Genomic DNA, 22,153 nt, shown 5'->3' with positions numbered 1-22,153 from the left:
AGAGTGGGGAGGTTCCAAGCCGCTGGCTGCTGCATATGGCGCGGCCACGTGGGCCCTATCTTGAAGATGACCTGCAATGGGGACAGAGTGCACGCAGACTGCCGAGAGCTTTGTGTATGCTGCGTTTTCACCACAGAGTTCGCAATGTAAGTGATAGGCAGCACAAAGGTCAATTCATTCGCAGCTGCTGCCGCGCTTCTTCACTCCAGTGTTTTGACAGAGCTTCCACGGTCATCAAGTGAGATGTGTTCATGTTTGCTTGTGCGTGCATGACACCATGCTTGTTAATTTAGTTAACAAGCGAATGTTTACAAGCTTACGCAGTGAATAAAACTACTATCCTTACTTCCTATAGCTGTCTACTAATTTGCTATCGCAATCGATGCTTTGCCTTTCGAGCAAAATTGCGACTTTTTTTGTGTGTGGCACCGAATTAGGAAGCCCATTTAGAAACTGGCTTTCTTTTGACGGAGAAGAGAAAAGGAATGTTGCAAACTGTGTCACTTGTGCTTAAACACTACAGCAACAATACGAGTCCCAGTCTCAAACAGAATGCTTACTACTGGTAAAAGTTTAAATAAACCTCTTCAAGCTCGCCCAAGAGGGAAAACTTTTGGTTAGGTTTACCGGTAATGTAAGTATAGTTTGACACATTTTTCTTGAGCAGAGAGCTCACTGTTTTAATATGATGCAAGAAATAGAAGTTATAGATTATCAAATGTAACCTTTCAGCGTAATTCACCAAACTGTGCACCGATGCCACTTACGGAAGGTCTCGCACAGACAACTCACCAATGACACGCTCTCCAAGGCCTCCCAGTTCCAAATAGGCGTTGTTAAAGGCTTCCTTCATCTCATCGTCGAGTACTTTCTCCTTTCCACCGATGAAGATGGTGGAGCAGCGGTCGAGAATGCGCTCAGGGGCGCCCTTCATCAACAGGATGTAGCTCGGGTCATCAGGTTCTTCAGTCTCATGCACAGTTACCTGCGTGACAATGTAATGGCCAATACGGTGAATTCAGAATATTCAATTAAGAATAGCACTGCAAAAGACCAGCTGTTTTGAGCAAGAAATCTTCAGGTCAGAAAATGCAAGTGCAGCAATGTTGTCCTGTCAGTGATGGAACGCACTGGAAACTTGCTGAATTTGCCTTCTGGCTCTTGCCACATTCTTTTAAACTAAGTGTAAGCAAACAATTCTGGGAGAATTCAACAATGAATGCAGATTAACAAATTAGTTTTACATGCCAATTTTTACAAGGCTTCGAGAGACACGAAAGCAGATGGTTTCAGGCTGCCTCCAAACGGAGTCTCATAGATATTTTCATATGATTTGGCTGCTGGAAAGCAGCTGCCATAGATAGGAATTTGGAGGAAAATGTGCACGACTTTTTGTTCAAAAAAATGTAATTAGTTGGGCACCTACAAACAATTTGTAAAGATATGTACCTGCGAATTGTGAAAGCAAGCAAACTGCTGGAACCGTCAGCGCTTTGCCAGCATGTCAGCGAATCTACAACTTCATGCCCGGCAGAAGATCACCATACTCCCTTCAAACATCAAGGGTCAGCAAAGTGTAGGAAAACGCAAAGGTGAGTTGTAGTCAGTGACAACCTGATAATACAGTGGCAAATACACCGCTGTCCAACTGATATTGGTGTGCAACTCAAAGAGAATTTCCACAGATATACCATTCAATTACGTTTGCCCATTTTGGTGATATCACAGTGGAGGCGCACGTCTTTAGAAATCGTTGTAGATTAGGAACTATGTTTTGGAGTGTGTACCGGTGCAGCTTGGTTTTGTGGGTGAAGCTTCTACTAAATTCTTGGGCTATTGTCACCAAGTATAAGAGGTAAGCAATCATGAAAAGGCAGCATGAAAATAGGATGCAGAGCAAGCACACTGATCCAGCAGTGACTGCTAACTACCAGGTGCACTGCACTGACTGCAATGTATGCACGAAGGAAACAGAACAAATACTGAACACAAGAAGGTGGAAAAAATATATCACATTTAAGAATGGTACCTATAATTCACACAGAAGGTAAAATATGTTACGCAACGCTAATGACGTAGAGGAAAAAAGAGTTAGTGATACTAGAAGAGAGACTTGGTGATGATCCATGTTTCGGAAATTATCAGCACAAAAGAGACAAGGACGAACGAAATGAAGAACATGAAACTGGCACTGACTCACAACTAAAGTTTCCTCTGAGGAAAGTCACACTTATATACAAAGGCCAACACAGGCCAACATGTTAAGCATTAAGAGCAATCCTGGTGACTCACTTGAAACACACGTGGAAAACATAAGTGTATCGTTATGTGGATAAAACCAGTACATCAAAACATAAACCCAATAGAAAACTTCCCTATCAAACTTAACAACAATCTACTGTGAAACACTTTCCTCCAAATATCTCAACTCTTCTTTAGTAAGAGTGACAGATGGTCTACTGAACACCTTTTCCCTTCCCTATAAATATGAAAAGCTTCCATAACCTGCCTTGTGGTGTGATCTTTATGCCAGAACAAACAAAGTTTTTTCCGCTAATGGTTGGCACCCACACTCTCTACAAAGCAAAGGCAAGTGCACAGCCCCCATACCTTTTAATGATGACAAGTGCGCCTTTAATGTTCATGCAGCGGCCGGTCTGGCCCACATAAACCTTCCCGCATGACAGGGGCATGCTGTACACAACTGAAGATCTACTTATGATGTATCCATCTTTTAACTGCATTCTTTGCCATGGCCCAATAATTTTTTGTGCAAACAAGAACAAATCGTACCAAGCTTGTTGGGCGCAGACATGACCACACGCACCTCGCACCTACTAGCCACATTTTTCAAGCAACACGAAAACTTGTGCAAATATGGCACCACCACCGGTCTTTTTTCACTGCGCATGGAATCCCTTGATTTTCACTTTACCTTATTAGTACCCGTTACCCACTTAACAAGATTATGACAGGCCCTCAAGATTTCACTTTCCGGGTAACCAGCATTCTGCAATCTCTGAATCTGGGCAAGCAAACCATCCCTCAATGAATGCTCGGATGTCTTCTGAAACACTGCGTAGCGTGGCATAAACAATACCACTTTTTACTATTTTGGAGTCTCTCCAAGGAAAAATTTAAAAAGCGCCTTTGCCGAACGAGGCTTATACACCCAACACAAATGGTCCTCCTGAAACCTCATCTGATATCCAGGAATTTAATTTCATTTTGAGTAGGCAACTCAAAAGTAAATTTTAAACCTTTACCGCATTCCTGAAAAATCTTTACAATATCAGCTACTTTACTTTTAGGTTCTCTCTCTCTGTGATGATCAAGAAATCTTCAACATACCTAAAGACATTAAGGGCTGAACTTCCTAAATCACTGGCAACACAATTATCAACTTGACTCAGGAAAATATGGCATAAGGCTGGGGCCACCCTCGACCCTATACAAATTCCAGACTTCTGTAAGAATGTGCTCCCTTTCCATTCAACATACAGAGAGCACAAATAAAACGACAACGATTCTAAAATCTTCCCACAGATGTTCAGCAATTCCCAACAAACTTCGCTTCATCATTATCATTAACCACACAAGGCCTCTAACGTCAATACTAAAAACCAAACACGATCCAGGATTTTGTCTCTTGAAAAACTTGACTGCACTATCTGAGCTATTAACATAAAAAGGGTCAGCAACGTTAAGATCCTCAAGCTGTTTTTGCAAATATCCTGAAATTACAAACTGCACAATCCTCCTTTCCGAAATTATGGCCCTGAATGGGAAATCTGGTTTATGGGTTTTAACTGAAAAACATACCTGCAGTTTTAAACCCTTAGTCTTCTTGACTCGAGATGTCAGGCCTTCCAGAATTCTATCCTGTAGCATCGCAAGGGCCTGCTGCTTAACCTTAGATGTTTTAACATCAATCCAGTAAAAATTCTTTAAAACTGCCTTTTCACAATTTTCTACAAACACACTTTCCAGCATCACTACAAACATTACTTCCTTATCCGGCACACACACATTCTAAGCTTGTTGCTCTCCAAAAAGTGAAGAACAGAATTCACAGGCGAAGTGTTATTCCAGGTCGAAGAAGAGTGAGGGCAAACGTCAAGACATTCAGACATGCATCTAGCTGGCCCACCATCAGGAACAAACCGGGAGATGCACCTTGAAAAAGCAACTTCTTCTGCCGGGGGCACTTTTGGTTCAAAGCTGAACAATCCAAATGCCTTTGCATTGTAGAGAGTGTGGGTGCCGACCGTTGGCGGAAAAAACTGTTCTGTCATGAAGATCAAATCACAAGGGAGATTATGGAAGCTTTTCATATATTATGGAAGCTTTTCAGGGATAGGGAAAGGTGGGTCAGTAGACCATCTGTCACTCTTACTAAAAACGAATTGAGATAGTTGGAAGAAAGTGTTTCACGGTAGACTGTTGTTAAGTTTGATAGGGAAGTTTTCTATTGGGTTTATGGTTGTTGATGTTTTGACGCGTTGGTTTTGTCCACATAATGACGCACTCATGCTTTCCACGTGTGCTTCGACAAGTCACCGAGATGGCTCCTAACGTGCATGCACAGTCGCTTAGTTGTTGACATGTTGGCCTGTGTATATAAATGAGACTTTCCTCAAAATAAACTTCAGTTGTGAGTCAGCGCCAGTGTCTTGTTCTTTTCCTTCGTCCTTGTCTGTTTTGCTCATTAATTTCCGAAACATGAGTGAGTGATACTTACGTGGTACTTGTTGGTGGAATTGAAGGGGATCTCGCAGACCTTAGGGTTACGCTGTCTGTAGGCAGCCACGTTGCCTATGGCAAGCTCCATGCATTTGAGAATGGCAGACTCCGAAGCATCACCTGCACACTCTCTCTTAAGGATCGGGACATTCTCCTGGCCTGCCTTGAACTCTGCCCTGCTGCAGAGGCAGCAGTTGCGGGCAAGAGCTTTCCATTCAGCAGAGGTCCTGTCGTACTGAACTCCTGCACCCAGAAGACAATGAAAAAGGGGTTAGGAGAAAATGGTGCCCGAGAAACCAAATTATGGGGTTTAAACGTCTCAAAGAAACATGCGGGCCATGAAAGACACTCTAGTGGGGGGCTAAAAATTAATTTCAACTGCCTGGAGTTAATATGACTAGCTAGTAATTTACTACTACTACTACTACTACTACTACTACTACTACTACTACTACTACTACTACTACTACTACTGCTACTACTACTACTACTGCTGCTACTACTACTACTACTGCTACTACTACTACTGCTGCTACTACTACTACTACTGCTGCTACTACTACTACTACTGCTGCTACTACTACTGCTGCTACTACTACTACTACTACTACTGCTACTACTACTACTACTGCTACTACTACTACTACTACTACTACTACTACTACTACTACTACTACTACTACTACTACTGCTACTACTACTACTACTGCTACTACTACTACTACTACTACTACTACTACTACTGTGTCGTGCGGGGAAGCTGAATGCCAGATGTGAACGCCAGATGTGACAGCCGTGTGGGGAAGACAAACCTCAAGGGATACAAGTGTTATGTGGGGAGACTGATGCCAAGGGATATGAGAAAGTTGAGCATCCCCGGAAACACAAAATCTAGGAACGGTAAAGCAGCAAGAGAGACAGAAAAGGAAGACTTATAACACCCACAGGCCCTAACAACATTATTTTGGTTGCTTACATATGTGTGTGTAAGACACATCTACACACACACAAGCATGTACGCACACAAACGTGTGTGTACAAGCATGTACCAAAAAAAAGTTAGGCATGTATATAAACACACCGGATTGATCTTCTGTGGTGTCAGCTTCAATGATCTGGTTGTCGAACCACATGTGGGCAACAGTCATTCGATTCTGTGTCAGGGTGCCAGTCTTGTCGGAGCAGATGGTTGAGGTAGACCCAAGGGTCTCTACTGCTTCCAAGTTCTTCACGAGGCAGTTTTTGGCGGCCATTCGCTTGGCAGTAAGGGTGAGACACACCTGCATGATGCGGTGTTCGCAGTTAGTTTGACCAGTGCGACAATTTCTTTATGTTTCAAGGCTCTGTCTCCCAGATACAGGACCCTCAAATATTTAAATAGGCAAGACACTCTCCTGGAGTAAAAAAGAAAAAAAGTTACGGGAGAACTGTACAATAACGAGGCTTTGAAATGTAATACGTACAGTCAAATCTTGATATAAGAAACCCAGTTATGATGAATTATCATGTAACGAAGCTAACAAAATGTTTCTGGCCACTATAAAGAGATAAATACATGCTTATAATGAATCTTAGATATTATTAAGGTATTTTCATGTTGGATGTGGCTTCGTTATAATGAGGCTTGACCGTAGCTAAAGCAATGGCAGAGGGGAACATTTTGCCATATACACTGTGCATTAATATTGGCTGTGAGTCAAACAAGTGAAGGTGGAGTGGTAACTGATTAATGAAAGTAAAGTGTCAGCCATGACTGTGGAAATAGACTGCAGCTATGGAATATGACTTATACATGGTAAAGCCAAACATAAGCAAATGAAAAGGGTAAAGCCAAAAGAACTTTCACTCACGGTGACAGTGGCCAGGAGACCTTCGGGCACATTGGCCACAATGATGCCAATAAGGAAGATGACGGCATCTAGCCAGTGGTAGCCCAAGATGAAGGCAATCACGAAGAAGGTTACTCCCAGGAACACTGCCACTCCAGTGATGAGGTGGATGAAGTGGGCAATCTCCCTGGCAATGGGCGTCTCGCCCATCTCAAGGCCAGAGGCCAGGTTCGCAATTCGGCCCATAACAGTCCGGTCACCAGTGTTTATGACCACGCCCATACCCGTACCTGCACAAGGAACGAGTTATCAGGAAACTGCAATAATAATCACTGAGGTTTTATGTCCACAGTCTGGACATGAAGAGTGATGTAAGGGGGGGGTCTCAAGATCGATTTTGACCCTCTCAGGTTCTCTAACGTGCATTTAAATCCAAGTTCCAAAACATCTGTGCATTCACTGCTCTCGCACAGTGGCTACTGTGATTGATGATTAAACCTACAACATTCTGGTCAACAGGAGGACGCCCCGCCCCGGAAATTCGACTGTCATAGAAGGTCACCTGCTAAAGCAGCAGCGTAGCCACTTTGCAGTAATTTTCAAACTTTCACATCAAAGTGAGCTACAATATCTTGTCATCTTGTTGTATCTTGTTGTTAATATGAAGGGTGGTAGTTTGTGGAGAAGCTATAGGAGAAATGTGAGAATTGCAGTGTGCAAACATCACACTGCTCATTGAAGTTCTTTTCAGTTATCTAGGATGCCTTCCATAAGCCATGTCCTTCGCTTGTAGAGCCTTGGTATACCAGGCTGATAAAAATTGCACAGGGAGACACTGAGTACACCCTGTGCGAAGGATGTTTTACTCTGAAGCAAAATTTTAGGCAACCCCAGTTATGTACCTTATCCACAATAACAAGCAACACTGGAATTATAGCACAAGACTTGATCAATGCCGAATTTATCGCTGCCGTGCCAGGGCAGTGTTGCATTAACAACACGAAAGCAAGAAGACATTGATATAACTAACTTAACCATGCAGTCGAAACTGTCAGAGGCTAGAAATCCCAATCACAAAGTCACAATCTTTACACAATGTGCACTGTTACACTATGTCAACAAACTGAGACACTTTTAAGAGAGAAGGACAGAGAGAAGGACAACATGAAAACACTAATCTAAAGTCAAACAGAAAAACCTACAATAACAGAGTGCTGCCACAAGTATGAAGCAGAAGGGGAAAGACTATGACAACTCGTGTGAAGCCAAGCCATCTGACCACCACCAAGGGCCTAAAAAATTTCATTTACTTCAATAACAGCTACAAAGTAAGTAGCAAAGCTCGTTGCACGCCCACCTTCAACACAGTTGGTGGAAAAGAATGCCAAGTTCCTCGTTTCCAGCGGATTTTCGTTCGTAAGCTCTCCCGAGCGCGTCTGGGGCTCAGACTCTCCGGTCAAGGACGAATTGTCCACTTTGAAGCCTTGTCCTTGGATGACCCGCAAGTCAGCAGGAATACGGTCACCACCTTTTACTTCACATACGTCTCCCACCACCACCTCCTCAGCAGGAAGATGCAACTTCTGTCCATCGCGGATCACGACGGCATACTGGAGAAGAAATTGGGAAAACACATGAGACCATGTTCGTTTTGCAGAAGAACCAAGAGCTGCACGAGTTGGTACGTTCTGGTAGTCTAGTAGCAGCACATCAGGGAGGAAAAAAGGTCTCCTTTGGCCTTAATAAAGGGAAAATGAGACATCCACCCAATCGCAGCAATTGCTACAAAGGAAACCCATACGGTTCCTCGAAAGAAAAACCTTACAGTTGAAGAAAAATTCGTCCTGGCCCAGGACTCGAACCCGGGACCACCACCTTTCCGGGGCAGCCGCTCTACCATCTCAGCTAACCAGGCAGCTAGCAGATGGCCGGGCGAAGTCGAACTTAACAACTTATACCAACAACCTTTGTGTGCTGCTACTAGGTTGCTAACATGTTAGGCTTCGCCAATAGATGATGCCATCTTGGAAGCACATAAAACATTCTTTCAGGCAAGTTAATGCATGTTCACAGCTCTATACCCGAAAATGGGAGAGACAAAGAAAATAGTACATGCGCTGTTTTTCTATTCTGTCAAAGTAACATCACTCTGCTCAGGCATAGCTATGACATAACGCATAAGGCAACGTAGATACTGTGCTTCTGTGCCAATTACTCGCACCATAAATTGGCGAGCACGAACAAGGTGGGCGAGCAAGTTATATGTGAGTTTTACCTTAAGATGCAGCTTCTTAGCAATGTGACTAGTATTGCCATTCGCATTTTGAAAGACAGAGGAGCAATGAACAAACATAGCAGTGTTACATGGAGCTATACTTTGCACCAACAATTGTGTGGGGTGACATACAGCCGCATAGACACGTGTTCCACAGGGCCATACATTCGTTAGCAAGTGCTGAGCTGCATGGTATTAAGTTTCAAAATGACTATGCATAAATAATAGCATTTAAATACCTTTCACAGCACGACATGTCCGTGTAATTTTAATGTGCCAGGAAAAAAAAGAACAGAAAAGAAAAAATAAGAATGCTCTACTGCACGACACAGTTATGGGGGGAGGGGGGGCACAATTGTATCCTGCCACCATCCTACTGATGTCATGCCAGACTGTACGCTGTGAAGAAGGTGTGACTGTGGGGTTTCACTTGTTTTATACCTGATTACAATATCTTGTACAAAACATGCTGCTGCTCCAGTACACATGAAACTGCGCAGTAAGGTCTAAACAATCCTATCTTTTGTAACCATGCAATTTATGGGGAAGTGGGTGTGTACCTAAGGCAAAACACTTGAAGAGCACCCACCTGTGGGACCATATTCTTGAAAGACTCCATAATTTTTGAACTCCTGGCTTCTTGATAGTAGGAGAAACAACCTGTCACAATAACTACAATGGCCAATACTGCGCCCAAGTACAACTGAAAAAAGAAAAAAAGAACATATCTGAATATACAGTTAAACCTCGATACAACGGAGTTGGTAATATCAGCAATTTGCTTCGTTATATCAAAATTTCATTCTACTGAAATTCATAGATAAGTACAGTTGCCGATCGAATTTTCTTACACGGAAAGGGGCTGCAGAAATTTCCAAATTATCGGGCAATCAAAAAAGGCAAATTCGAGTTAGAAAAAAATTCAATTTAATATATTTGGGAGTTGGCGACGAATGATACTGTTTCATGCAATGTACGTGGACGATATCTTCACATATACGATATGAATTAAGGAAAGCCAGCCACGCTTTCGCGTGCAATCGGTCCCCGCGGGCGATAGTGTGGCCCACACTGGGACGATGCTATCAGGAAAAGCGCCGGAAGCGGGGAGTGAATGCTTCGTCGCTCTAACGGGTCGCCAAAATTAGAGGTTACGCAACCTCAATACTAAACGCGCGGGAAGACAGCTTACAAGAGGCCATGCCCTCTTGGCACACCCACTTTTTGCACACAAGGCAGATTATATCTAAAACAGGGTGCACGGCTGTGTATGCGCTCAGCCGCCCGGCCGCTAGAAATTGCCAGACGCGCTAGATTGCGTTACTGCGAGATCTTTCCTCTCCCACTGTTTGCCTTTGCTCGCGCAGGAAGGCGGCACTTGTGAAGACGCTATCTTTTTTGTCTTACCCTCCTACACATTTAACAGTGCGCAGAGCGCTAGGGTCTTTTCGCACTTTACTTTATAAGGAACATGATGCAGCTCCACTTCGGCAGTCACTCTTGTCAGGCGGCCCACGATTTGAGAGAGGCATTTGCAAACAGCCGCTTGTAGTTTAATGATTTGACCATCTGCGTCCGCGGAAGTTTCTATCTATTGTCTCGGCATTCCTTTGCGGCGGCAGTGAAATTTCGTTATATTGAAATCCCATACAAGCACACTTCGTTATATTGAGGTTCTAAATACATGGTGTTCTATGGACAGGAGGTTATGAAAAGCTAAATACTTCATTATATCGAGAATTTCATTGTATTGAAGTTCATTATATCAAGGTTTAACTGTACCATATTTATGATACCAGGAACAAAGTCAAGCTTTTGAATTTTGAATTATAGCAATCAAAAGGAGTAATTCTTGTGTTCAAAGCATGTGCAGGCCGCATGCGATATGATCAGGTCAATTCTATTGTAAAACTTGACCTGTGGAGTTAAGCTTACACAGGTGCAGGACGGACAACAATGCAGTTAACCTGCAGATTGTGGTGAATGTGAACATCGTGACAAATTCTTACGTGGAGCAAAGCAAATGTAGTTAACCTGAAGAATTTGGTGCAAAGCTTGTCATCAAATAAAACAACAACAGTTAATGGCAATGTAACCTGTCTTAACCTTCAGTCTTATATGTATTCTGCTGTGATGTTGCTACACTGACACTAACAGGCCTAACAGGCTAAACAAGCCCTGATATGTCACTCAACGAGCTGAGCTGATGTACTAATGCAATTATGATGTCCAGGTATGTATGTGAATGTCCTCCCAGGTTAGGTAGGCTGTGAAGCCTGCCACACCTTTGGCTACTAAGGGATAAAAGTGCAGCATCCGCAAGCTTTGAGGTCCACAAACTCAATTTGATTAGGTGATATCCCTAACACAAATAGAACAATTATTTAAACTCGTTAAGCAGCACTGTCCTATAATGATCACAGTGAAAACTCGTCAATCCATGGTGGGAGGAGAAAGCAGATTTGAGCCAACTAACAGAGCAGCTCTGCAGTGCTCAAGGTTCGGACTACAATATGAACATGGTAGCACAATAGCAAAGTTAATGTGCCTGTACATTTAAGCGGCTTCAAACTGCAGTGCTGCTACTAAAAACATCAGTTTGTACACGATAAGAATTTTACAGAACCCCTTCACAAGTTCAATTCAATACACCCGAAGTTAGCTTCACCTTACAGCACGCGCGCAGCCGGTAAAGCGCAAGTCCGTTTAACGTAGGCGGGGCTTCACCTTCGCACACACGTGCACTTCGTGAAACCAAATATACAGCAACGCAGTCCACCTGACGATAAACTACGCCGTGGGGACGCTAGACTCTCTCGCGCCCCCCAAGGTTGTTATCCCCGCATTGCTCTCGTGCCTCCTGAAATCTGGCATGCCCGCCTAGCACGTGCGGCATCGGTAGTTGCGAGATGGCGCGATTCGCGTGATCCGCTGCTGACGCCATCTGACGGCGGGGACATTCGAGCGCTCACTGCAGCAGCCTCCTCTTTCGGCTGCGGGAGCTCGGCACACGCTGGACGGACACCTTCTCGTTCGCTCGTACGTCCGCTACGTGAAGTCTCGTTCGCTACGTTCGCGAGACTTCACCCGCGACGGGCTTAGGCATTGGTGTCCTAGCAGGTGCGAACATATTTGCCTGCTATCCTCTCGCGGCGAGGCGAACTTTCTGGATTCGTCGGAGCCCATCGGCATGTTCGATAGTTGTAATTCGGCTAGCTGGCATTGGTGCATAAAATAAACAATAAATGCCTTTTTTGTGTGTTTCTGTTACTGTGCTGTCATTCCCTATAGTCCCAAAGGCACGCTTGAGACACCACAACGCACACATTGGTTTAAAGAATACGATGAAGACTTGCAACCACTGTCAAAAAAAAAAAAATAAAGTCAAATCGGGAAGCTTTATAACATGGTATAGTTGACTGAATACTCACATTATCGTCGGGCGGTTCCTCGAACGTGCCTGCCTGGATGGAATACGCGATGAAGCAGAGTGCCGCGCCGATCCACAGTAGTAAGGAGAAACCTCCAAAGAGGTTCTTACAGAATTTAACCCATTCTGGCGTTTTCTTAGGGGGCGTTAAAGAGTTTGGGCCATCCCTTTCAAGAATTTCCCTAGCTTGTTGTGATGTGAGGCCCTGTGGGAGTAAAGAACCAAACAAACCTTAAACAACGCATCAAAGAACGCTGTGCATACTTATGTTAACAGGCCCGCAGCAAGCATCTGTTACAACAATAATAAAAAAATTCAGAATGTACGCGCACACAAACTTCATTCGAAGAAAATAGTACTCCATTAGCGCAAGCTCTTGGGCCAGTTGGTGCATGATGAACTTGAAAAAAGGGGGTACCAGCGAAACACAAAGGACGGGCACACAAGGAAACACCTTTTCCTTGTGTGCGCGTCCTTTGTGTTTCGCTGGTACCCCCCTTTTTTCAAGTTCAAAATAGTACTCCTCTGTGTGTGTGGGGGGGGGGGGGGGGGGAGGAAAAAGAAAGCTAGGAACGCGCAACTTGGCCGTGTCGGGTCATAGGCATCGGTTTGCGTTGAGAAATCTAGCTAAAGAAAATATGAAGAAAGGCTGCCTTTGTATCCGACTTTTTATTTTTTCAGAACCTTGACAGAAAATCTATGGCTGTTGAGGTCTGTACCAAGCCTCAAAAAGACAAGCCAAGTTTGGAGACTTGAAGCGCTACGCACGTCGACAAGTTTTGGCGAAGCGTTCGGCAGTTTCTCTAAATCCTTTGCCAGTTTCTCAAACTAATGGCAACATCCTTGCTTGTAATGTGAGGCTGTCTCGCTTCTGGTGGCTTCGCTACGTCAACGAAAATGTTATGCTATGCGATGTTTGACGTTTACAGTTAAATTATAACGTCAAAGCGAAAATTCACCGTAAATGCTAGTCAACTGTGTTAATCTCCTTACATCGCTACGTGCTACATACAAAATTAGTAACTCCGTATCATTTACATTTCCTTACAGCAATGGTAAGTGACACGAGCGCTTCCTCGGTTCAGCAGGAACTATTTGGAAACTATTACTACTGGTATAAATTTGATATGATATATTATTAAAGTAACATTAACGTTACTGGTACGCATGTAGAAATGTTCCAGCAGAGATCAGAAGCATGCAGCAAGCTGCTCTTACATCAAAGTTGCGGCAACAATACACTTCACAGCTGTGAAGATTCAAGTTTTTCATGGAGCGAAAAAAATGTAATAGTACTCACTGTGGCTGGATTTGTGCCAAGTCGTGCGTAAAGTTCTTCGATTGGGATTTTGTGCTCATCCTGAAAATTAAGAGGCGATAACGTTAAAAAAAACATTGTCTAGTCGGAAAACAACATAATCAAGCTTTGAATACCATATTCACTCTAACGAAATGGTAAAGCGAACACGTCATCACGGCACTGCTACGGTAAGCCAACGACGCCACCAACAACTTCGACAAAACGGCTTACCTTCACTGCATAGCCAGCAGTGCAGTGAAACATTGCATACTCCAAAAGCAACCTGATTTAACTAGATAGCATGCTATGTCCATTCGCCATAGAGTCAATTGTACTGCCATCTTCCCCTCTCTTTACACCTATCATTATTCCAATCCACCGCACGGTGGGCAGAGCTCCCCTCAAGCCGCCTCTTTTTTTCTCTCACTTTTAGAGCGCAGTTCTTTGGCGCTCGTTCCCGCGTTTCGCGTCGCCGTCGTGCCTCGCCGTAACCAGCTCCGTAGCCGGGGCCAGCGTGCTGCTCTAGCTGCGTGCGCTCCTGGCGCCATCTCTCGCGCACGGCGCGAGCCTTGCTCTCCCATTGTCCTCCAAAGCAGCATCACATGTTCTCGCCTATCCTCTCGCCCCCTTCCTCCGCGCAGCGCCATTGCGGTGACTCTCGCCGCTACCGTCAGCTCCGCCCTCGCCGTCCCTTCTCCCGCTGTCGCGGCACGGCCGCGGTGCCGGCGGCGGGCGCTCCTTGCCGTCTCCGCGTCGCCTGGGTGTACGGCTCTCAGCCGTGTTTCTCGCTTCCCCGTTTGCGGGGTGCGTTCCTCAGTGGCATTTGTCGCCTCTGGCAGTGCTTGCGCCTGCCTGTTCTTCTCCCATCTCCATTCTTGCCCTATATCGCCCCTTACCTGGCGCAGTGCCGTTGCGGTGACTCGCAAGACAGTTATACCGTTTCGTCCCCTTACTTATACTTCCCGCCCCAACCTTGTGCGGCCAAATTGAGGCCTGTCTGAGTGAATGAGTGTGTGACCTCTACTCAATACCCCTGTTCGCCATCCGTTCCCTCATCCCACCTCAGAAGAAACAATAACTGCTTATGCTGTTCCCCCCTCTCCGCGGCGGTGACCTACTATGGCGCGTCGCCGGAGCGCCGGCTCGATAGCGGCGGATCGCGCTCTGTGCTGCCCAATCCGAAACGCAGAACCACCTCTGCTCGGCACTGCGTGTTCTGTACGGGGTTGCCTGTTGACATAAGGCAGCCGCGGCACTCAAAGATCGCATTGCCAAGGAGCGTAATCGTCGGCCATTTTTTTTTTGTAATCGTCCAAGCTCTGGCCTCAAAAAGGCTAATCCCGCTGTTTATAAACACTTAACTCCCTCCTTTTACTCTTGACCATCGTAAGGGGCGAGAAAGCTGTTTCGCAAGAGGATATCCCAAATGATACTCATCGCCAACTGCGGCCTATAACGAGTCTTTCCGCACGACATGTCGTGACCAACGAAAGCGGCGACTGCGCATTCCTCAGGCGTCCCCGTTAACGACTACAACGCAGACGAACGCGGTCGCTTAAGCGACAGCCGGACGGCACCGCCATTTCCGTCGCACCACAGCAGGCTGCTTTAGTGGTGCAGGTCGCCACACAAGGTTCGGTCGACGCGGGACAGTGTTTCACATACTGACGAAATCCTCGGCACGCGAAGAAGCAAATGGGTGACTCACCATGTGCACTTCCTGCTTGAGGTCATCCAAGTCCTGTTCCTTCTTTGTTGCCTTCCGCCGAGCCCTAGGCCGCCCGTCTGGTGTCCGGCCGTCATCTGGAACCCTCGGGTTAACTGCAACCCGGTAGCTGTCGCTTCGTCCATACTGCACAGACATAAAGCAGAGACGCACACTTCAGGAGGGCGGCCCTGAACGACATCGTTGCAACGATCAGAAGGCGCGGGCAAGCAAGCATGCGCTTTTTTTTAAAGGCAAGCCCGACAAAAGCGTAAATGATAAAAAATCGATTGATCATATCGCCTTTTGACGAACAACAACAATAATAATAATAATAATAATAATAATAATCTAAGGGGCTTCGTCGACTGACGAACTTCAAGGTACACCAAACCTTGCAAAAGTCATGCATTCCATTCAATTGCATTTCCAGAGGAAGTTTACGGAATCTGAATGCAACAAAATGCCGTAAAAACGCAACCCCATCTCCATAACAATTTTGTAAAGGAAAGGTCAACAACGTTAACTCCGACTGGTAGAACATTGTTGCAAAGCTTACCATGTGACATACAGCCCGTGACAACTTAAAGGGACACTAAAGCGAAGCAATAAATCAGTTTAGGCTAATAAAGCATTGTTTGAGAACCCTGCAGACAGTCATTTCAAAATAATAGTTTGAGTATTAGATGAGAAAATGAAGGTCGAAGTATCAGTATTTGAATTTTGCGCCGATACCCCGACGCCGGTACCTCAATGTGACGCCAGGGATTCCAAAGTATGTTTTCCAATTTGGGCCGCGTTGGCTAAGTAAAGGTTCCCGAAACTTGTTATGTTTAATATTTGGTTCCTTTAGAACACAATGTAGTCAATCTGTACCGCTGTATAAGTAGGCCCTAGAAGATGCGATCAAAATCCATGACGTCACAGCGACCAGGTGCGGGACCTCAAAGAGGCGTCGCCACCCGTCCTTCGTTCTTGCGCTTTTTCTCGCTTACCAAGCGTCTTATTGTGGTAAGAGTGGTGTTTTTAGTGCCGTAGAAAGGTAATTTACTGACGAAGAAGAAATCATTCTTCTCTTTAGGGTCACTTTAAGAGTTCAGTATTCATGAACTCCGCCCACAAAATCGCGCTGTACCTGCTCTCTGCCCACCGAAACACATTTACCCAGAGACGGCGATATTGAAAGAAGCTCGCGTCCGCCCTCAAGCCAGGGAAACCGAGCGAACGTATTTGGATTGCGCGTCTATAACAAATTCTCCGAGTTGTACAGCGGTGTATGTTCGAACACGGCCTTCTTAGGTTGACGCCGACTATAATCAAAGTCAAAGTCAGGCCGCGGGCCAAACAGCGGCAGCGCCGAACCAAACTTCGAGAAGAGGTTCGACGATTACGTAAGGCTACGGGCGAGGCAACATCGGACTCAGCTTCCCCCCTCCCATTGTGGATGACACTTGAACGAGATAGCTCTATCTGAGTGCGCCCCACACTTAACAGACTTGACGTCAACCCCTATCTACGTGTGCGTATGGCTATAATATGGAGCACTAGCCAAGACCCGATGCCTTTTAGCTCCTCGGTCTTCTCTCCACTACAAAAGAAACTGGCACAGATAATGCAAAATGTTGCGAAAACATTAAGACCGCGTCAAATGCGCCTGCAATGCAGCAAGGTACGCCTCGCTCAGACTCGCAGAAAGCTTGAGAAGAATTAAAGAACAGTAATTTATAAGCATGTGAACAACGATGCAAAATCGTCATATGCAATGGCGTAGCCAGGAATGTTTGTTTCTATTCAAGAGAGGGGAAGGGGGGGGAGCGTTCCCAGCGTGCCCTTGCACGATTTCGAACGCTTCATGCCGATATTCTGATCCCAGCTTCCCAACACGTGGGGTTTACAGCTAATACTGATGTGGTATGCCAGTCGAATAGTGCTAGCCTAAGTAAAAGAACGGTGTGACTGCCGAACACGTTTAGTTTCGCGTTTTCATAGCGGATCCAGAAGCTGAGACCAAACTAGGAGCTCAGAACAATACAATACTTCGAAATCCCGCGCGTACCAACCAGTACGCGCAAGCTTATACAATAGCGCAGCCGAAGCGCGTCACCGGAGAGCGAGAGAGAGAGAGAAAGAGAGAGGGTGATACACCCCTCGTCACAGTTTCCGTTGCGTACTGCATTTGCGACTAAACCGACAAAGTCTCGCTAATACTTTTGTTGTTTTGCTCATGATGAAATCCACCTCCCTCATTATACATCTGCGAATACTCTGTTCAAAACGGGAGCGGTCCCACCACCACTCCTTGTGCAATGCACACACGCGGCAGCAGTAGCAGCGGGACGGCCGGGGTTGCACCGCCACACTGCGGCGGTCGCGAACTCACACGCACGTAGCGGTACACGGTACAGGTAGGCGACAATACAGTGGTTATAGGCCATCCCTGTACGGCCCAGCCGTCTGCCCCCCGCGAGGGTAGTCGCGCAGTGCGGTATACTACCGCTGTTACCCTCCTCCTCCCACATCAACTCCGGCTTTCTTCACCTCTACCACTTGGCGCCCGCAGTCCTCGCCCGCGGTCTCCGGCGTCTACTGGCGCGAAAAGAGGCGAGACGGCGGCTGCCGAGGAGGAGGAGAAGAGACGGGGAGCGGCCGGCCCCTCTGCGCGATCAATAAGCAGCCGCGGCGCCGGCCTTGCACGGCAGTACTGAGGCACGAAGAGGTTTGGGTACGGGGGGGGGGGGGGGGGGGGGGGACCTCGGGGTTCTGTACCGCACCACCAGCCCGGTCGCCGCGGCGCGCAGAGGGCGAACGTTCGCCAGCGCCGCTGCCGGCCCAGAACGACGGGACACCATCTCTCTCCTCCCACATCTCTCACTCTCACCACTTGGCCTGTGCACTGTGCGCATCACCGCACCCGCGACAGACGAAGGCTTTCATTTTTTTTGTCTCCTAGCAGATTAACACAATTAGCGAAAGCTTGCCCGCTACGCGAGCGTAATTTTATCCAGCATCGCCCATCGCGACGTCCGAGAGTGACCTGTATTGTCTTATTGTTGGTTTTAGCTTTCTTTTCCGTTGCCTCGGTTCCCAGGGGTAAAGCACCGCCATAACAGACGGCTTGAGGGCCGAAACTAGGTCACGCTAAAGAAGACCCACCTCGAGCTGCTGCGGCGTTGCTTGATCGAGTGCGCGAATTCGCCCTATAGCATTGTAGCATTTCGTGCAAGAATTCGGATGGTTTCCCGCAAACGCCGATGCTAGGACGGCGAATAAAGGTGACCCGCAGGAAAAGCAATTTAACGTGAAACACGGTCGAAGAACCCCGCCATCTCGCGGTCATCGAAGGCGTCACACAATTCAAGCAGTTAAAGCAAGAAAGACACTGGACTGAGCAAAATGTGCTTCGAAAAGGCAGCGCGAAACAGCACATTTCATTAGTTCAGAGCAATGATACTTTATAGGCTCAAATGTCGGTATAAAGCTTCCGACCAGACTGTTAAGTGCTATCCCCACAGTCGACTCTAGTTTCCTTACAAGGCTTTCCCGTAAGCCGCCAGGTTTCGTCACGTGAATGAGTGCTGGCGGTGTACCTTGATTATAGGAGTCGGACAGCGCTTAATTCTTCGTTCACAACAGGACAAGCACGCACAATTTGACGACGCACACCGACAAAACTAAAAGCAGGCATCCCCGCAGGGCAGGATGTCGCAGACAAGATGGCATCCCTTCCTGCGGGCGAGCTCGCCTCAAAAGTTTTGTTGACGTGTGTCGACAGTGTGACTGTTACTAATGCTGTAATTTAGACCGTAGTGCACAACACATGAATGTGAGCGACGCCGCAATAAATGGAACTCGGAGTAATTTTGATCACTCTGTGCATCTTCAACGTGCATTCAAAGCTCGGTGCACGAGCGTTTCTACCATCATAAATTTTTCTCACCAAATGAGAGTAGTTAAAGCTACGTACTTTTGAGCATATATGCAAGTGTATACATGCATAAATTCATAGGATTGTAAACTGCGTGATATGACGCTGTCAATCAACCCTATCAGTGAAATTTCGCAGGCGAGCACCTGACCGCGATAAGCCTCAATATTGGTGCGGCTTGTCTACGCGAACGCGACTATCAATTTGGAGTGCATTATGCCCGTGCATCAATGAGCAACTGTAAATCTGCAGGAAGGCGACCGAGATATAGCGGTGACCTTGACATCTCGAAGATGGTGGACCGCGAGCATCCGAACCCATGGGAGCAAGCTTGTCGAAGACCGGTTCACATAAATCAGCAGCAAAGGTGGCGAAATAAAGTCTGTGCAGCCGAGCTCATTGAGGGTCCTATATGACGCAGCGAAACTCAAGCAGCGCAAAAGCATCTCGACGGCTGATCAAGATAACCGAAAAAAAAATCCGGGGTTTCATGTGCCAAAATCACTATATGTTTGTGAGGCACGCCGTAGTGGGGGCGGACTCCGGATGACTTTCGTTCACCTGGTTTTCTTTAACGTGCACCCCATGCACGGCACACAGGAGTTATTGCATTTCGCCCCCATCGAAATGTGGCCGCCGCGGCCGGGATCGAGATAACCGACATCGCGAACATAAAGAAAAGGGGGGCAGCTCGGTAAGTTTGTAATGTTCGGTGAGCGGCTGTATCCTTTGGTGTTACGGGCGGCATTTAAGGATTGCACTGACGAGGAGCACGAAACGTATCCTATATTCATGAGCGTCGTCCCGTATGGAAGCAGAGCGAGACGCGAGCATATCCGAAAAAGAAACGCAACCCCGCTAAACATGGCGGCTAAAGATACGCACACAAACCTCCGCCATATTTATCAGCAACGCGTATCACACGGTCTGCCGTGCAACCAAAACGGGGGCAGATTTCTTTTGTGCTCAAGAAAAGGCGTGGTCGGTGTCGAGGCAACCGACAATAGCGCGCCGCTCGTGATAAATAGGTGATAGGTGGAGATTAAAAAAAAAAAAAGAAAGAAAAAGGTGTTGGGTTATGTCGCGGGGGGGGGGGAGTGGAGGGTGAACACAGCGAAATTTAAACCACCGTTTCCGAGCATCATCCTGATCTACAGGTAACAGAGGACATTGAAGATTAAAGTGTCGCGAGCGCTAGTCATTAGAAAACAGGCTATTGCATATCACCTGAGCTGCGGACAGCGCGGAAATAATTAAGCGAGCGTGTGCAGTCGCCTTCACAGCACCTGCAGTTAATAAAAAACACACACGCAGAGATAAGGGCATTCTTCGGTATGTCCGAGCACGTGCCAAGAAATATCTCTGAAATAAAGGAGTTACAGCCGAGTTACGAAAGAACATCCTGTCGTTTCCCTTTTTGTTCGTTTTTTTCCGAGACGCACACACCTGTGCCGTCTGTATGTCGTCGTTGTTAATACGGCGCGCGTTCCGACAGCGTTCACACTGGCGGATCCTCTGCCCGTCAAGCCTGCGAAGCTCTTCTGCGAACAGCACAAACACTCGCCAAACGGCGACACACAGTACAAACGGTGCGTATATACCTTGTCGTCGGCCATGTTTCTTCCCGCGTTACGTTCCTATAAAACCAGCAACGGAGCCTTGTTCCCTCGAGTCCCGAACAAACACCAACCGCAGCAGAAGGAAACCACGCGCACCAGACACGCACGGTGCCCAAAGGGACGCGAACACAAACTTCCAGGGCTTCCGCGACGATGAGTGAGTGATGATGGCGGCCGCGAGGTCGCGACCGTTCTAAGCGCCGGCGAAGACGGCGACCCGCTCTTTGAAGCGCTCGAGAGGCCGCCGGTGTCCCCCTCCAGAAGAAGCACGGCGGTGGCGGGCAGATGGGGAGGAAGAGAAGATATTGCCCCCCCCCCCCCCCAAACCTCTTATCGACAGACGGAGCAGACGACGTCGTCGGCAGGACTCGGCTGTACATCCCGACTCCCATCTCCGTTATCAGCCTCGCCCAACCTCAAGCCCCCTCCTCGCCTCCGATTACAGAGCAACCAACAACCCCGAGTTTCTTTCGCCTCCCTCCCTCCTTCCTACCCCCCTCCCACTTCATCTCTTCGTCGAACACATCGAGTGGAAGAAAATACGTCACACCGAGAATGGAGACATCGTTCGCACAAACCTCTCAAGAGTGACCGCAGTGCAACACACATCCAATCTAATCGGCCTCAGAACAGGAGGCATTGCACAGGTTGCGCAGGTAGACGAAGGGAATTAGGGAGAGAGCGTCGGGCGCGGAGGGTGGAGTGTAACGCGCGCGCGGAGGGAGCAGGGTGGGTGGGTTGTGACTGCAAAGCTCCCTCGTCGCAATTTAAGAGCGAAAAAAAAAAGAATATCTCGGAACTCGGGTGGACAACAAAAAATCCGAGCACAGCGAGCGGGAGTTAAACAACACGCATGCAGCGACTGCAATAAACGTACCTTTTGTGCCCACACACTACCATTATGCAATTTCTGTTGCCGCCTACACGCACTATGTACGAGGGCGATCTATGGTGGCGCATGCGTTCGACAAAGCAATGCGCTTACTGACGCCGCCAGACTTAACCGGAACATGCAAGCGCCGATTTCAGTGGCATTCAGCACATAAGTGCCAATGATTGCTACGCACAGCTCTTCTGGAAACGAGTAAGAATACGAACACCTGCAATGCTCTATCACAGTAGAAGAACTCTACAAATACTCCATGTCGCAGAACAGTAAGTGCACGAAAACCCCTGCTAGCAACGACAGCCTGGCCTTCACTGCGATACAATGTACGCTTGCAAGGAAAGCGAAAATACGCTTATAAGCTGTGCTCGCGATGTCTGACATATGCTGTAGACATAAGCATTGTGTACTATTTGTGCACGAGTAAGTGTGTCTGCTTTT

General features: G+C 47.0%; 1 protein-coding gene across 6 annotated transcripts in view; it reads right to left on the bottom strand.

Moving 5' to 3' along the window:
- Atpalpha (sodium/potassium-transporting ATPase subunit alpha) overlaps positions 1-22,153 on the bottom strand; it is a 146,259-nt gene that overhangs the window by 22,634 nt on the left and 101,472 nt on the right. For 4 of the 6 annotated variants that reach the window (XM_050178717.3, XM_055071056.2, XM_055071057.1 and 1 more), the window contains exons 2-10: positions 15,286-15,429; positions 13,578-13,637; positions 12,279-12,482; positions 9,437-9,550; positions 7,930-8,182; positions 6,594-6,862; positions 5,825-6,023; positions 4,742-4,986; positions 793-985 (exon numbers count right to left, since the gene is read on the bottom strand). In XM_050178717.3, the coding sequence (XP_050034674.1) occupies positions 793-985; positions 4,742-4,986; positions 5,825-6,023; positions 6,594-6,862; positions 7,930-8,182; positions 9,437-9,550; positions 12,279-12,482; positions 13,578-13,637; positions 15,286-15,429 (1,681 nt within the window). Of the gene's footprint in view, positions 1-792; positions 986-4,741; positions 4,987-5,824; positions 6,024-6,593; positions 6,863-7,929; positions 8,183-9,436; positions 9,551-12,278; positions 12,483-13,577; positions 13,638-15,285; positions 15,430-20,808; positions 21,044-22,153 lie in introns of those variants that run through there. The other 2 variants (XM_050178723.3, XM_050178718.3) reach the window with 2 other exon arrangements.

The sequence above is a fragment of the Dermacentor andersoni genome, chromosome 5 (genome assembly GCF_023375885.2).
Source record: "Dermacentor andersoni chromosome 5, qqDerAnde1_hic_scaffold, whole genome shotgun sequence".
Classification (NCBI taxonomy): domain Eukaryota; kingdom Metazoa; phylum Arthropoda; class Arachnida; order Ixodida; family Ixodidae; genus Dermacentor; species Dermacentor andersoni.
The sequence above is the reverse complement of the archived record's forward strand: the minus strand, read 5'-3'. Positions and strand labels throughout refer to the sequence as shown.